This window comes from Danio aesculapii, chromosome 17 (assembly GCF_903798145.1).
Source record: "Danio aesculapii chromosome 17, fDanAes4.1, whole genome shotgun sequence".
NCBI classification, from domain to species: domain Eukaryota; kingdom Metazoa; phylum Chordata; class Actinopteri; order Cypriniformes; family Danionidae; genus Danio; species Danio aesculapii.
In genome coordinates this window covers 50,428,499-50,444,284 of record NC_079451.1, presented here as the reverse complement: position 1 = coordinate 50,444,284, position 15,786 = coordinate 50,428,499, and the positions used below count along the sequence as shown (strand labels likewise).

General features: G+C 36.6%; 1 protein-coding gene across 1 annotated transcript in view; it reads left to right on the top strand.

Annotated features, from left to right (window-relative positions):
• Positions 1–648: 648 nt before the first annotated feature.
• kcnk10b (potassium channel, subfamily K, member 10b) overlaps positions 649–15,786 on the top strand; it is a 36,550-nt gene continuing 21,412 nt past the window's right edge. The window contains exons 1-2 of the mRNA XM_056477230.1: positions 649–703; positions 12,159–12,565. Of these exons, the coding sequence (XP_056333205.1) occupies positions 649–703; positions 12,159–12,565 (462 nt within the window). The remainder of the gene's footprint in view (positions 704–12,158; positions 12,566–15,786) is intronic.

Below are 15,786 nucleotides of genomic sequence, written 5' to 3'. Positions count from 1 at the left end.
CGAGGGTGTTTCCCGCTAAATAAAGCGCACGGTTGCTATAAATAATTCATAAGAGGCAGCGGCCGTTGATTTGCTATCGTGCGCGAGTCCTGCCCTCCGCTCGCGCGTGCACCTGCTCTCCATGTGCACCGGTACTCCAGCCGCTTCAGAACCGCGATGATCAGTGAGTAAAACTTTGGTTTGTCACCCACAACATCTCCATCACTTCTATTTATCATCTATATTATAAGCACGAGTGACTGGGTGAGCTTTTCTGCGAGTGGGAACAGCGCACAAAGGCGAGAGCGCGCAAACAAAGGAAAGTGATGCTGAGGGGACGCGCCTGATGAAAAGCACAATGGACGCGTGTTTGAGCTTTATTTGGTTTCCTCAGTGATGAGAGAGAATGAGACTGATGTTAGTCAGTGTGTCTTGACCAGAGAGAAAGAGAGAAAGAGAGAGAGAGAGAGAGAGAGAGAGAGAGAGAGAGAGAGAGAGAGAGAGAGAGAGAGAGGCGTGCACGAGCATCATCCGCGTCTCACGGCGTTATTCAGAAAGAGCAAACACTCTCAGAAGCGAGGATGTAAACCGTGAGTCTATTTAATTTGAGTAAATAGTGTTCAAATAGCTTCATATTCACTTATAGCCAACGGAAATACGCTATTCGTCATGAAATTCCCGTTAGAGAATCCGAGGAAACAGGTGAACTGGGATCCTGAACAAGGTTAGTTCATTTCGCTCAAGTTCCTCTTATTTATTAGTTTGTTTTTGCATTTTAACAATACAATAATCATATTTATTGTTTGTTTATTGATTGATAGTGCTTAATTTAACATCTGAGATTTGGGAGGGAGCATCTTAAGTGCTTTTCAGGGGGAAAAAAAGAGTGAGGCAACTAAATAATCTGATAATTAGCTCAATAAATAGATAATCATATTTCTTAGATAACCATTTCTGATAAATATTTGTGTGTCTCCATGTAATTTTAGATAATGGGTAATATTTAAGATTATATATAATACCACATAATCTGTTAAAATTGTTGGGTTAAAAATACCCCAATGTATAACACAGCAATAGGTTATTATAGCACCTCCCAACTATGGGTTAATTTTAACCCAATGCATTTGGTTATATAATTTTAATTTAATTTAGTTATTTTGATTAAATGTTATTTTTTCCATTCTGGTATTGTTACTATTACCAGTACTACTATTAATTTTATAATTATGGCTGTGTAAATAAATAACATACAAATCTATTGACGATGCTTTATTTCCATTACATTTTAGTTCCAGAAACTTTTGTTAAAATGAATCAAGAATCACAAACAATGAAGTAACAGAGCCAAGTGCAGACGGTTATAAACTGTGCAAGCAGAAAATCCTGTGTTGATGGAGCAGAATTGGGAGCTCTGTGTGCTGTAGAGACTGTCCAGTAGCTGTGGCAGGCTTCACTCAGTGTCCACAGTGTACAATACATTTTAACCACATCCAAACGCTTCTAAAAGATGGTCTTGGATGGTGAAACGTATATAAAAACATGACACTGAGAGGTAATTTGATAAAAAAATAACAACAATAGTATTGCGTTATAGCTTAAATAAACTTTATAATGCAAAAACAACATTAGGCAAGGCAAGGCAAGTTTAGCACATTACACAGTGGCAATTCAAAGTGCTTTACATAAACGAGAATAAAAAAAGGCAAGTATAAGAAAATAAAAACAAATAATAAAAATGATTAAAAACAGATTAAAACTGATTAAAATGTGTTAAAACAGGTTGTTAAAATGAATACAGCTATTTAATACAGTAATTAATACAGCTGTTTTGTGTCAGTTGAATCAGTTGACTGTTGAAATTCTAATTTTTAACCCAACTGGCTGAGCTATTAAATAAATATCCAAATAAAGGTTAAAAATAACCCAACAAAGCACCAAATATTTAACTCAACTGGTTGAGTTATTAATAAATAACCTAATAAAGGTTAAAAATAACCCAACAAAGCACCAAATATGTTTAACTCAACCATTGGGTTAAATAAATAATTCAACGTTGTTTATAGTGTAGGCTATATATTATATATACACAAGAATTATTATGTATAAATGAGTGTGTATATATACATATATATATATATATATATATATATATATATATATATATATATATATATATATATATATATATATATATATATATATATATATATAGCCTATATGGTATTATATAGGATCTTAAATATCATTCATTTTTAAATATTTAACAAATCAGAGATAATAAATACTGGAGGCTTCTTCTCAAATATTTAGTCACAACATTTTTGGAGAATTTTGTATATATATATATATATATATTGAAGTCAGAATTATTAGCCCCCCTTGTTTATTTTTTCCCCCAATTTCTGTTTAACGGAGAGCAGATTTTTTCATTATATTTCTAAACATAATAGCTTTAATAACTCACGTCTAATAACTGATTTATTTTATCTTTGCCATGATGACAGTAAATAATATTTGACTAGATATTCTTCAAGATGCTTCTATACAGTTTAAAGTGACATTTAAAGGCTTAACTAGGTTAATTAGGGTAATTAGGCAGATTAGGGTAATTAGGCAAGTTATTGTATAACAATGGATGGTTCTGTAGACCAGTGTTTCCCAACCCTGTTCCTGGAGGCACACCAACAGTACATATTTTGTATGTCTCCCTTATCTGACCCATTCGTGTCAGGTTTTGGGGTCTTTTCTAATGTTCTGCTGAGTTGATTCAGGTGTGTTTGATTAGGGAGAGGTTGAAAATGTGTACTGTTGGTGTGCCTTCCGGAACAGGGTTGGGAAACACTGCTGTAGACTATTAAGGGGCTCATAATTTTGACCCTAATATGATGTTAAAAAAAATTAAAAACTGCTTTTATTCTAGCCAAAATAAAACAAATAAGACTTTCTCCAGTAGAAAAAATATTATCAGACATACTGTGAAAATTTCCTTGCTCTGTTAAACATCATTTGGGAAATATTTAAAATGGAAAAATGTTTTTAAATGGGGGCTAATAATTCTGAATATATAATGTTTTTAAATGGGGGCTAATAATTCTGAATATATATATATATAAATACACACACAAATAAAATTCTCCAAAAATGTTGTGATTAGTAGAAGCCTCAAGTAAATATTATGTCTGGTTTGTTATATACATTTTCCTGGCCACATTCATCAGGGTCAGTCTGTGTACTTTATTGGATATTGATCGCAGTAGGCTGGTCTGACAGATTTCATATCTCAGATGTAGTGACATATAGGCGTCCTTGACTCCCTCAAAGTCAAGAATTATGGTTGTCCAAGTGCATTCATCGATTATCAGCTGAGACCTTGAACTATACTCAATAAACTACATGTCCAGTGTATTAAATACATCCATATGGGTTGTCTAGCTTTTTGTTTCATTTTACAAAGGGAAGGATGGAGACTTGCTGAAGCATGCTGAGGGGCGGAGTCTGAATAAATTATGCGGTGGTTTGAGCATTACATCATTGTGAGCCACAGGCTCTGCCCACTTCCCCTGACAAAGGCAGGGTTGAATATTTAAAGGCGTGCACATCTGCGCCTCATAGAGATGCCATTAAATCTCATTATATGATCCATCAGCCTGCTAATGCACTCGTCTATCATTTGTTTCTTAAGATTGAATATCACTTTAGTATTGTTTTGCATTCACACCTTTCATGAGCAATGATCCTGAGCTATAAGAATTGCTGTACAAAAGAGAAATGAACATATATTGGGTTTGTGCTGCTCATCTGGATGTTTTAACGCCATCTCTTTGGTAAAGCTGGAGTGGTTTTCTAAGAGCTCAACCAAGATGATTAGTTTAAAGCTTCTCAGGAGATCCTTGGTCAAAACACTTAAGCATCTGACGCACTAATGGACTGAATTATAATGCATGCATTCCGTCATCATCTACAGCATTTTGTGATTCACTAGTGTTTTATTTGTGGTTGTGAATTGCATTATGGGATGTTGATCGCTGCTCTGTCGACTTTTGATGTTAAAATTCAACTCTACAGTTTAAGTGACTTTTATTTTATTGACATTATAGTAAATAATTTAATGTATAAGACATAATATTCAGAGAAATAAGTCTGTGAAAGTCTGTGAAAATGTGCTGGCAGTTTATTACAAGGTTTTTGTAGCGTAATATACAACACCAACCCATACAATATATCGCTTTACACTATTAAAAATGTTCATAAAAGTCGCTTTTTACAACTTTTCAAGGTTAAAAGTTATTGGAAGAAAGCCAAAAGCAAAAATAAATAAGGAAAAATAAAAACATGAATCACAAAACAAGAAAAACTGCTAATTTACGGATATTTTTTACAGTGTGTTAACTGATAAATCAGGACTAATATATATTGTTCATGCATTCTTTTGTTATGTCATTTTATCATATGCCATTTAAAGAAATACATCTAATTCATTCATTCATTTATTCATTTTCTTTTCGGCTTAGTCCCTTTATTATTAATCAGGGGTCGCCACAGCGGATTGGCCTGCTAACTTATCCAGCACGTTTTACTCAGCGGATGTCCTTCCGGCTGCAACCCAACACTGGGAAACACCCACACGCTCTTGCACACACTCACATACACTACTGCCAATTTAGCTTATTCAGTACACCTGTACTGCATGTGTTTGGACTGTGGGGGAAACCGGAGCACCTGGAGGAAACCCACGCCAACACGGGGAGAACATGTAAACTCCACATAGAAATGCCAACTGACTCAGCCGGGGCTTAAACCAGTGAACTCTTCTTACTGTGAGGCGATTGTGCTATCCACTGCGCCACCGTGCTGCCCATACATCAAATTATTTGATTAAAATATAACAAAATATAATAAGAGATCTGGAAATAACCGCAAGTCTTTTAAAAACAGTAACTCGATCTGCCATCTCACAAAATGAGCTCTCATTATGCTTTTTCATGTCTGCTAATAAATTGCAGGAAAAAAATTATTAATCCAAAACAAAAAATATATTAAATTATTGTCTGCCTTGGTGTTATAAATTATGCTACAAAACCTTGTAATGAACTGCAGCACATTTCTGCTATTTTACACACTTACTTCTTTATATGCTTCTTTGTTAAACTGTACAGCTGAATTTTTAACATCAAAATTCGACAGAGCCGATATCAACATCCCGTAATGTAATTCACAAGCGCAAATAAACAGAAAACCTGTGTGAATCACTAAACAAATATTTTAACAATATATATATATATATATATGAGCAATATCACACAAGTAGCAGTGCGATGTGGCTGTATATTGGCACTAGTGGGAGGCATGCGTGTCCCTACTAGTGGCAATATACAGCCTCTTAGCACTGCTTCAAGTGTGATATTGCATTTACACAACAGTACAATGGCATAATCATGCATATAAAAAAGAAAATCAAACACAGAGAGTCTAAAAAATCCTTTTGTATAAGGAACTGCTTTCTTCCGGCATTCGTTCACATCTGCAGCTGATGTCAGAACAGCAGAAACCACTGCTCATTCACCAACGCCACTTTAGAGCTAGTGTTTGAATGATTCCCTAGCGTAATGTCTAAAGTGATGACATCTGATTTTGCTCACATTTTAAGATTACAAGGCTGACCAGCATGAAATGTCATCAGTCTACAGAGATATATCCCTCCATTATTACAGTCTACAGTATTTCTCTGTTGCAATTGGGATATCACAATAATTAACCCTGAAAAAAAAGCAGCGCAACAACTGCCAGACCGCTGTTGTGTTTGCGATAACGAAAAACGCTAAACACATGCTGGCATTTCTTCTTTTTTTTGCACACATTCCTGATATGTGAGTCCCATCTCACACTCAATACACTACAATTACTATTATATAAATACAGCACTACAACAATCAAAAGAGAGAGAGATCGACTTAGAATATCACTTACCTGTTTAATCAGGGCCGTGCACAGAGCCACTGCCCTTTTGCCCTCATTGGCTGAGGTGCCCCTCTTATATAGTGTATATATATGTACACTATATATATATTTTTAAATAAATATTTATTATAAATAAAAGTATTCTTGTTATTATACAATTATTATGATCATTATTAAGATCATTTAATTATTAAGATCATTTAGGAAATCTTTTGCTTAAATATACATTTTAATTGAATGAAATTCTATAGACAATTAAAAAAAAAGATGTTTTATAGAATTATCTGTTGTCTTAGACTTAGGTTTAGACTTAGAACTAGGTTTATTAGGTCTTTACCTCCCTAACTCGTCATTCCTCCTTTTTGCTTCATACAAAAAATCTATCAGGAGGCATGCTTAGTAAGATCACTGTCATATTATTTAATCTTTAGTTTTGTCGACTTGCAAAACAAAATAGGCTGTTACGCCGGTTTTAAAACGCATGAGCGGCGCGTGACAAGCAAGTAGCCTGCTTTTTTGTCGCGCATGTTAATTACTGGGACTCACACCGGCAGAAGAGCAGCGCGTGCGAGAGGCGCGCGGGTGCGAACACGCGGAGATGCGTCAGTTTGCTTTTTGATTAAACACATTGCTTTCACCAGCGTTGGTTCGGTTGCACATAGAGAATAACTTCTTAATTTCGGAATTACCACTCTTAATAAATACGCTTGCATATGAAGTAAATCATGTCTCAATGCATTTACTGGGGCACTGGAGATTTTTACTGGGGCACGTGCCCCAGTAAATTGGGTCTAGCGATGCCCCTGGGCTGGACGAGTGCTGATATGGCAGAATATTGCACAGTTATCAGCCAATCAGATTTAAGAACCAGACAGAACTGTTGTATAAATATATATATATATACACACACTTTTGAGTGTAATACTTCAAATTGAATACATTTAGTTCAATATTAGTTTTAGTTTTTAAATAAATAATATGTACATACATTTGTTGGGATCATATGTCATTAAAAAAGGAACAAAATATAAAAAGAGATCTGGAAATGAACTCATGAGAGTTTTAAAAGCAATAACTAGAGCTGCCATCCACATCAAATTCTCCCAATAAACTGCAGGACAAAAAAAAAACATTCAAGACAAAAAAAGTCTCCTGAGCTCGGAAATAAGCAATAAAGCTTAATAAGATCTAAGCAATAACATGCTCATTCTGGTTCATCTCAAAAACTGGGTAATAATGGATTATATGAAATCTGGGTTACGTCATCAGACTCCAAATATCAAGTACTTGTAATTAAAAAATAATTAGAAAATATGAATAATGAAATTAGTGGCATGGTGGCTCAGTGGTTCAGACTGTTGCCTCACAGAAAGAAGGTCACTGGTTCGAGTCCTGGTTGGGTCAGTCGGCATTTCTTTGTGGAGTTTGCATGTTCTCCCCGTGTTGGTGAGGGTTTCTTCTGGGTGCTCCGGTTTTCCCCACAGTCCAAACACATGTGCTATAGGGGAATTGATTAACTAAATTGGCCGTAGTGTATGAGTGTCTGCGTGAATGAGTGTGTATGGATGTTTCCCAGTAATGGGTTGCAACTGGAAGGGCATCCACTGAGTAAAACATTAAATGTAATTCAATTGACCTTTATTTGTATAGCGCTTTTACAATGTAGATTGTGTCAAAGCAGCTTCACATAGAAGATCATAGTAAATAGAAAGTTTTCACTTTTTGGTGTTGAAGTTCAGTTCAGTTGAGCCCAGCTCAGTGTGGTTTAATAATCACTACTGAGAGTTCAAACACTAAAGGGCAATCCATCGATGAGCAGCTCTACAGATCCCGAACCATGCAAGCTAGTGGCGACAGCGGCGAAGAAAAAACTTCACCAGTTGGCAAATGTGAAGAAAAAAACCTCGAGAGAACTAGGCTCAGATGGGCACGACCATGATAAAAACATATGCTGGAATAGTTAGCGGTTCATTCCACTGTGGCGACCTGTGGAAAATGAATGAACGAAGGAATGAATAAATAATTAAAAGACCGTACAGTTGCTTTTTATTGATTACACGATTACATAATTTGCACAATGGCAGTAAGTTTTTGCAATTCATTGATTCGCCTAATTGTTTTTTTAAATGCAACTGAATCGGAAGTTCTAAAACAATTGCAAAAGCAAGCGCACATCCGCATTTTAGAATAAGGTCAAAAGCGATCAATGATTAGCTTCTGTACTAGAAGGCGGGCTTTATTTGCAATATAGCGATCGATGATTGGCTCCTGAACTAGTAGGTGGGGCTTTTATTCATCAAATTGACCATATTTTCCCCATTCAAAAAGATACGAGTGACATGTGTATTCTATAGTCTTTGTCAGTAATCAATCAAGTACTTGTAATTAGAGTAAACCACTCTTTAAATACTTGTAATTAAACTACAGTTACATTTTATGGATTACAGAGTTATATATCATTGACACAGTAATATGTTCATAGCTCATTTTTGTTCACAAATTCATATTAGTCTCTTTTTTACCATTTATGTCATAATACATGACATAATAAACTTGTCAATTACATGCATTAATTATTCTTAGGCAATCTAAGGCCCAATCCTAATTCGATTTTTGTACCCCCTACCCCTTGGCCCTTAAAACCGAGTGTGAAGGGGAAGGGCTTCAAAATTTACCCCTAAGACTTGGGACAGCACTACAACACCTGCACACGTCATCACATGTCATCATGATCTCTTGCTTCATATGAGATCAGACGATCGTGACTGCTGTAGTTATTCCAGTTCCTTTATTTTTTGGGAAATATCTTCAGGAAATCACTGAAGGCATATATTATGTTATCATAACGATATAATGTGGCAAGACCGTAACTATCCTGCGCATTTACACAGTGGCCATATTCAACTATGTAAACACACGAAAACAACACTAACATTATAGCAGACACTGAACAGCTCATTTCCAGCCACTAGACTTTTCTGACAGGGGATTTGAGAGTCATCGAGTGTCAGAATGTTGTGGGACTACTATACAGGAGTTATTATTATGGACTATAGCGAAATTTATCAGTTTTGATTTTAGCGTTTTTTTAAAGCATGACGGTAAAAGACGAACACAGTTATGAATATATTAAAACATGTGTTTGTTTGTTGTAAAAATTCGTAATAATGACAAAAAATACTAATTTGTGGATCTCCTTACTTCCGGGTGTAACTATCCTGCCATTGTGGCTAGTGTATTGTGGGAAATTTTCTTACTTCTTGGTTTCACGCGTTCCCCTTAGCCCTCCACCTTCAAGCTAAAGAGAACTGGGACACCCCTACCCCTTGTTTTGCGCGTGAAGGGGTAGGGGTGTCCCAATTCTCTTTAAGAAAGGGGAAGGGCTAAGGGGTAGAAATGGGATTGGGTCTAAATGTAATCCAAAAGTAGTCAGATTACAATACCATAATAGTGTAATCTAAGAGATTTTTTTACTGACTACACAGTTTACTGCGTTAATTTATATGACATTAAATAAATCAATCACACTGTACAACAAATTACATGAAAAATATGTGTGGTTCATAACTTAATCTCCTAAGTATACATTTGTGTTAATGTAATCTGAATAATGTACTGTAATGTGTATTTATATAGCGTGTATAGCCATACACCCAAAGCACTTCACAATCATGAGGGGGGTCTCTCCACACCACCACCAGTGTGCAGCATTTACTTGGATGATGTGAGGGCAGCCACAGGACAATGGCGCCATTGCGCTCACCACACACCAGCTATAGGTGGAGTGGAGAGACAGTGATAGAGCCAATTTAGTGGATGGGGATGATTAGGAGGCCATGATCGTAAAGGCCGATTGAGGGAGTTTGGCCAGGACACCAGGGTTACACCCCTACTCTTTACGAGAAGTGCCATGGGATTATTAATGACCACAGAGAGTCAGGACCTCAGTTTAACATCTCATCCGAAAGACGGCACCCACTGACAGTAAAGCGTCCCCTTCACTATTACTGGGGCATTAGGACTCGCACAGACTACAGGTTGAGTGCCCCCTGCTGGCCTCTCTAACACCACTTCCAACAGCAACCTTGTTTTCCCATGCGGTCTCCCATCCAGGTACTGACCAGGCTCAGCCCTGTTTAGCTTCAGTGAGTAAACAGTCTTGGGCTGCAGGGTGATATGGCTGTGCATTAACCTGTCGCTTATATACATAAATGATTTTTTGTCATCTTTTGTCACTTCAATAAGGGTTTGCACAAAAGTAATCTAATGTAATCCAAAAGTAGTTACCATAATTGTGTCATCTAAGAGAGTACTACATATTTTCTCATGTCATTTGTAATCAGTAACTGACTACAATTCAGAAGTAATCTACCCAGCTCTGGTTACAAATGATCTGCAATCTGCATTATGTTATCCGATTCCAAATATCAAGTGCTTGTAATCAGAGTAAACTACTTTTTTAAGGGTTTTGTGAAAATAAGCTATTGTTTATCAGGGAAAGCATATGTTTGCAACCTTTTCACTTATTAATTCAGTTTATTTCCTCAATAATTGATTTATTTTTACTTTAATGCTGCACTGAATATAAATTGTATATAAATATAAATATTCCAGCATGAGTACAATTCTTTATTAAATCTTCTTATATTACCTGGTAAATATGTCTATAAATTACATTCCCAGTTACATTCAGAATAGATTTTAAAGTATTATTACTGGTCTATAAATCACTAAATGGCCTAGGACCTTAATACATTACAGATATGCTCACTGAATACAAACCTAACAGATCACTCAGATCTTTAGGATCAAATACATTAGAAATTCCAAGAGTTCAGTCAAAGCAGGGTGAATCGGCTTTCAGCTACTAACAGCGCCCCCTGCTGCTGGAATCAGCTTCCAGAAATGATCAGATGTGCTCCAACATTAGGCACGTTCACATCAAGACTGAAAACACATCAGTTTAGCTGTGCTTTTACTGAATGAGCACTGTGCTACGTCTGACAGATCACACTATTTTGTTTTTCTCTTCTTTCTCATTATTTTATAACACATTTTATCTGCTTTTATGCTTATTTATTATTATTTTTTATTATTATTATTTTTTTTTTTAACCATTTTTATTATTTGTTTTTATTTCTCTTATACTTGTTTCTTTTATTCCTGTTTATGTAAAGCACTTTGAATTGCCACAGTGTATGAAATGTGCTATATAAATAAACTTGCCTTGCCTATAAATGCAGCCAGTTTCATAATTTATTATTTACACGTTTTGTTCAGTTTCTCCGTTTGAATGAATGAATTATGTCCTACCGCCACCTTTTGTATGGAATAATTATTGTTGGATTTAATTTGATATTAGCACTACCTTTTAATTAATAAAGCTCCAAATATATTCATAATCTAATAATACTGAATTCAAATGCAGTCTTCTTGGTGTTATTTTTGCAATTGTCATTTTTTATAATTATTTTGTTTGATTATTAAGAGTCACACACAACATTGTTATTCTGTTTCATTTAATTTGAATATTAAATAATGAATAAAATGCCTATATAGAAAAAACTGAGCAGTAGAATGTGGATAATGTGAATGTGTTTGTGAAATAGCTGTACACTGTAAACAATCACAGTAAAACAACCACAGTTTAATTTATTTTTTATTCTTCAGGACACAAAAAAATTAAATAAAAATAATTATTACATAAAAAATAATGTTCAGCAGCCGTGTAAACCTCTGAAATCTTTATTTGACAAACACTGACAAGTCCATCCCAACTTCATCTGCAGTAAAGACAAAGCAATAGACTCTGTTTAAAGTCCCATTTTCTTGGTACAAGCAGAAATCTGGAAGATCTGTAAGTTTTTTTAGATGTCAGATGTCTCACCTTGAACTCAGACAACAGAAAACAGCCGTAGTCACAGTCTAACCATTTCTGTTGTAAATATATAGCTGACTGGGTGAGTTGGGGATTTGTGTGTAGGCGGAAGTAACGATACACTGCGTGGGGTGAACCCGGAAACCGCGTGACGTCATGTGAAAAGGGCCTATTGGCTGTTTTTAAAAAGGGGAGGGGCTAAGCTAAGCCCTGCCCCCTCTTCATGTTTCAGTTGAGATTGCTTCAAACATCGAATAAAGAAAATGCACATTTCAAAGCACTTCGTGAGAGCTTTAATTATTTTAATCCACCCAGTTCTGATCATCTCCGTCTCTTTCAGTGGCCGTTCAGACCAACATGGTCCCGCAGAAGAAGCCGCAGTCAGGTGCAGTCCAATCCAGTCTGGTCCAGGCCAGTGTTTCGGCCATGCAGAACCCGATGGGCTGCGAGCTGAAAAACGGTCACTGTCTTCTACCACGACTCTCCATCTCGTCCCGATCGGCCAGCGTGCTCACCGGCATGGATTCTGGAGCGGACGGATCGGCTCTGCACTCTGTCATGAAGTGGAAAACGGTGCTGGCTGTGTTTGTGGTGGTGCTATCGTATTTAGTGTGTGGAGGTCTGGCGTTTCAGGCACTCGAACAGCCCTTCGAGAGCATCCAGAAAGACTCCATCACCCAGAAGAAAGCCCAGTTTCTGCAGAAAAACCCCTGCGTCTCTCCTGCCGACCTCGAGGTGCTTATTAAGGTGAGATGTGGAAAACACAAGTGCAGCATCACAATTCACATACTTATACTACATCCTAAAAGTATGTACTGTTTTATGAAAATGTACATACTTTTGATTGTATAACAGTAGGCCTGTCACCAGGGGCGGATTTAGGGATTTTGGGGCCTAAAAAGTCCTGAAATGCACCCTTTGTATTTTTATTTATTTTTATTTATATTGCTGTTTCTATATATATTACTCAACCTTCTTTTTGACATTTAAATAAATGCAATCTCTACATTTTAAATGAGCTTCCTTAAAATGAATTTACAACTAAAAATAATATATACACACAGTTGAAGTCAGAATTATTAGCCCCCAGAGCAGATTTCTTCAACACATTTCTAAACATAATAGTTTTAATAACTCATTTCTAATAACTGATTTATTTTATCTTTGTCATGATGACAGTAAATAATATTAGACTAGATATTCTTCAAGAAACCGGAGCACCCGGAGGAAACCCACGCCAACACAGGGAGAACATGCAAACTCCACACAGAATTGCCAACTGGCCCAGCCAGGACTCGAACCAGCGACCTTCTTGCTGTGAGGCCACAGTGCTAACCACTGAGCCACTATGCCACCCCATCCACATTTATTTCATATTTAATTACCTACCATACTGGAGATTTAAGCAGCAGCAGTTTAATCTGCCATTCACACACACACACGAGTCTTTCATGCCGTGAAAAAAGTAAAGAACATTTTTTTTATTAGTTAAAGAAAATGTAAATACTATATGTAATTAATTTAATGCTCAGAAAATATTCTCGAGTGCCAATATATTATATAGTTATTATATAGTTATCTTTAAGAGTTCAATTAAATCTACATCAAATATAATGTATCTCAAGATTATATATATAAAACGTAAGAGTGGAGGCTTTAAAATACTGTATGTATCTTTTTAAGTCATAGTTTTTCACATATACTCTTTTTTAAACCTATATAAGTTTCTTTCTTCTGTTGAACACAAAATAAGACACTTTGAAGAATGTTAGAAACCAGTAACCGTTGACATCCATTGACTTTGGAATGATAAGTATTGTGAAAAGCACTATACAAGTAAACTTGAATTGAGTCAATTCATTCCTTCATTTTCCTTCATCTTAGTCCCTTATTTATCAGGGGTCGCCACGGTGGAATGAACCGCCAACTATTCCAGCATATGTTTTACACCCTTCCAGCTGCAACCTAATACTGCGAAACATCCATGCACTCACATTCACACACACACACACACTCATATACTATACACATGTCGCAAATGTGTTTGGACTGTGGGGGGAAACGGAGCATCCGAGGGGAACCCACGCCAACATGGAGAGAACATGCAAACTCAGAAATGCCAACTGACCCAGCTGAGACTCGAACCAGCTACCTTCCTGAGCCACCCTGAATTGAATTAAAAAGTCGAATAAACTAATACTATGGAAGTCAATGGTTACAGGTTTCCAACATTTCTCAAAACAGCTTCTTTTGTTTTCAACAGAACAAAAGAAACCCAGATGGGTTTGGGTCAAGTGAAGGGTTAATAAATGATGGCAGAATTTAGAGTTTTGGGTGAATAAATAATAAGGCATAGATGAGTTGAAGCACAGCTCGAGGTAAAGCGGGCGTCTTCACGATGCTCTCAGTGCTGCGTGTCTACAGACGAATCTTTTTCCAGCTCTGGTGGGCGTCAGAAACATCTCTCTCTCTCTCTCTCTCTCTCTCTCTCTCTCTCTCGCTCTCTCTCTCTCTCTCTTTCTTCTGCTGATGCTTTAATTGATCAGTAAATGTCATTGAAGACAGACACACAGTCCTCAGGCTTGATCTGAAACTGTCCTCAGGCCGATCAGTGTTGAACACGATAAAACACACAGCACTGTTTCTTACGTAACACACATCTCACAAATATAGAAAGAAGATGCGCTGCCATTAATTAAAGCTCTGCATTGATTTCTCACAGCACATCCTACATAATCAGCCAGGGAATTACTGGAGGAGATGGAGACGTGTCGCTTATATAACGCAGTGTGTGTAGAATATAATATATATGTTGTTGTTCACCGCATAAACTAGCTTATGTAAAGTCTTAGCATGTGTAATCAAGAGTTATAATACGGTCACTCTCAGAATTAAGCAAGGCTCAGAGATGGAGTGTTTCCATGTAAATGAGTGTCCAGGGATTGATAAACACAAATGAAGCAGATGGCCACTAACAATGAAACGTTTACTGCAGATTTGGTGCATGCTTGATATTCTTTATATGCAGCATTTCAGTAGTATAATGTCACTAATTAAGATTAATTCATTATTAAATTAATATGTAATTAATTCATTAAAGGGCGTCACGGTGGCGCAGTGGGTAGCACGATCGCCTCACAGCAAGAAGGGGAATTAAATTAAGTGTATGTGTGTGAATGCAAGAGTGTATGGGTGTTTCCCAGTGTTGGGTTGCTGCTGAAAGGGCATCTGCTGTGTATAACATATGCTGGATAAGTTGGCGGTTCATTCCACTGTGGCGAACCCTGATTAATAAAGGGACTAAGCCGAAAAGAAAATGAATTAATGAATAATTAATTAAAATTAAATAAACGTGCACTGGCGACACGGGGGCTCAGTGGTTAGCATTGTGGTCTCACAGCAAGAAGGTCGCTGGTTCGAGTCCCGGCTGTTTCTGTGTGGAGTATTTTTTTTTAAATGCATGATTTGCTATTACATTTAAATCAAAATGATTGAAAAAATTCATTTAAATTAGTATTTAAAATATTAAATTAGTCTATTGCATTTGGTTGTTTATTAAAGCGTTTGTTAACACCTATAGCTAATGTTAATAAATATATATTAAGTAATGAAACTGTATTGTTATCAAGTATTTTAATGATCTTTTTTTATTATTATCATTCATAATATTTAAATACTGGATAAATAATATAGTATTGGGGTGGCATGGTGGCTCAGTGGTTAGCACTGTTGCCTTACAGCAAGAAAGTCACTGGTTCGAGTCCCGGCTGGGTCAGTTGGCATTTATGTGTGGAGTTTGCATGTTCTCCCTGTGGTGGCGTGGGTTTCCTCCGGGTGCTCCAGTTTCCCCCACAAGTTCAAACACATGTGTTATAGGGGAATTGATGAACTAAACTGGCCATAGAGTATGTGTGTGAATGAGTGTTTAATGAGTGTGTATGGATGTTTCCCAGTGCTGGGTTGCAGCT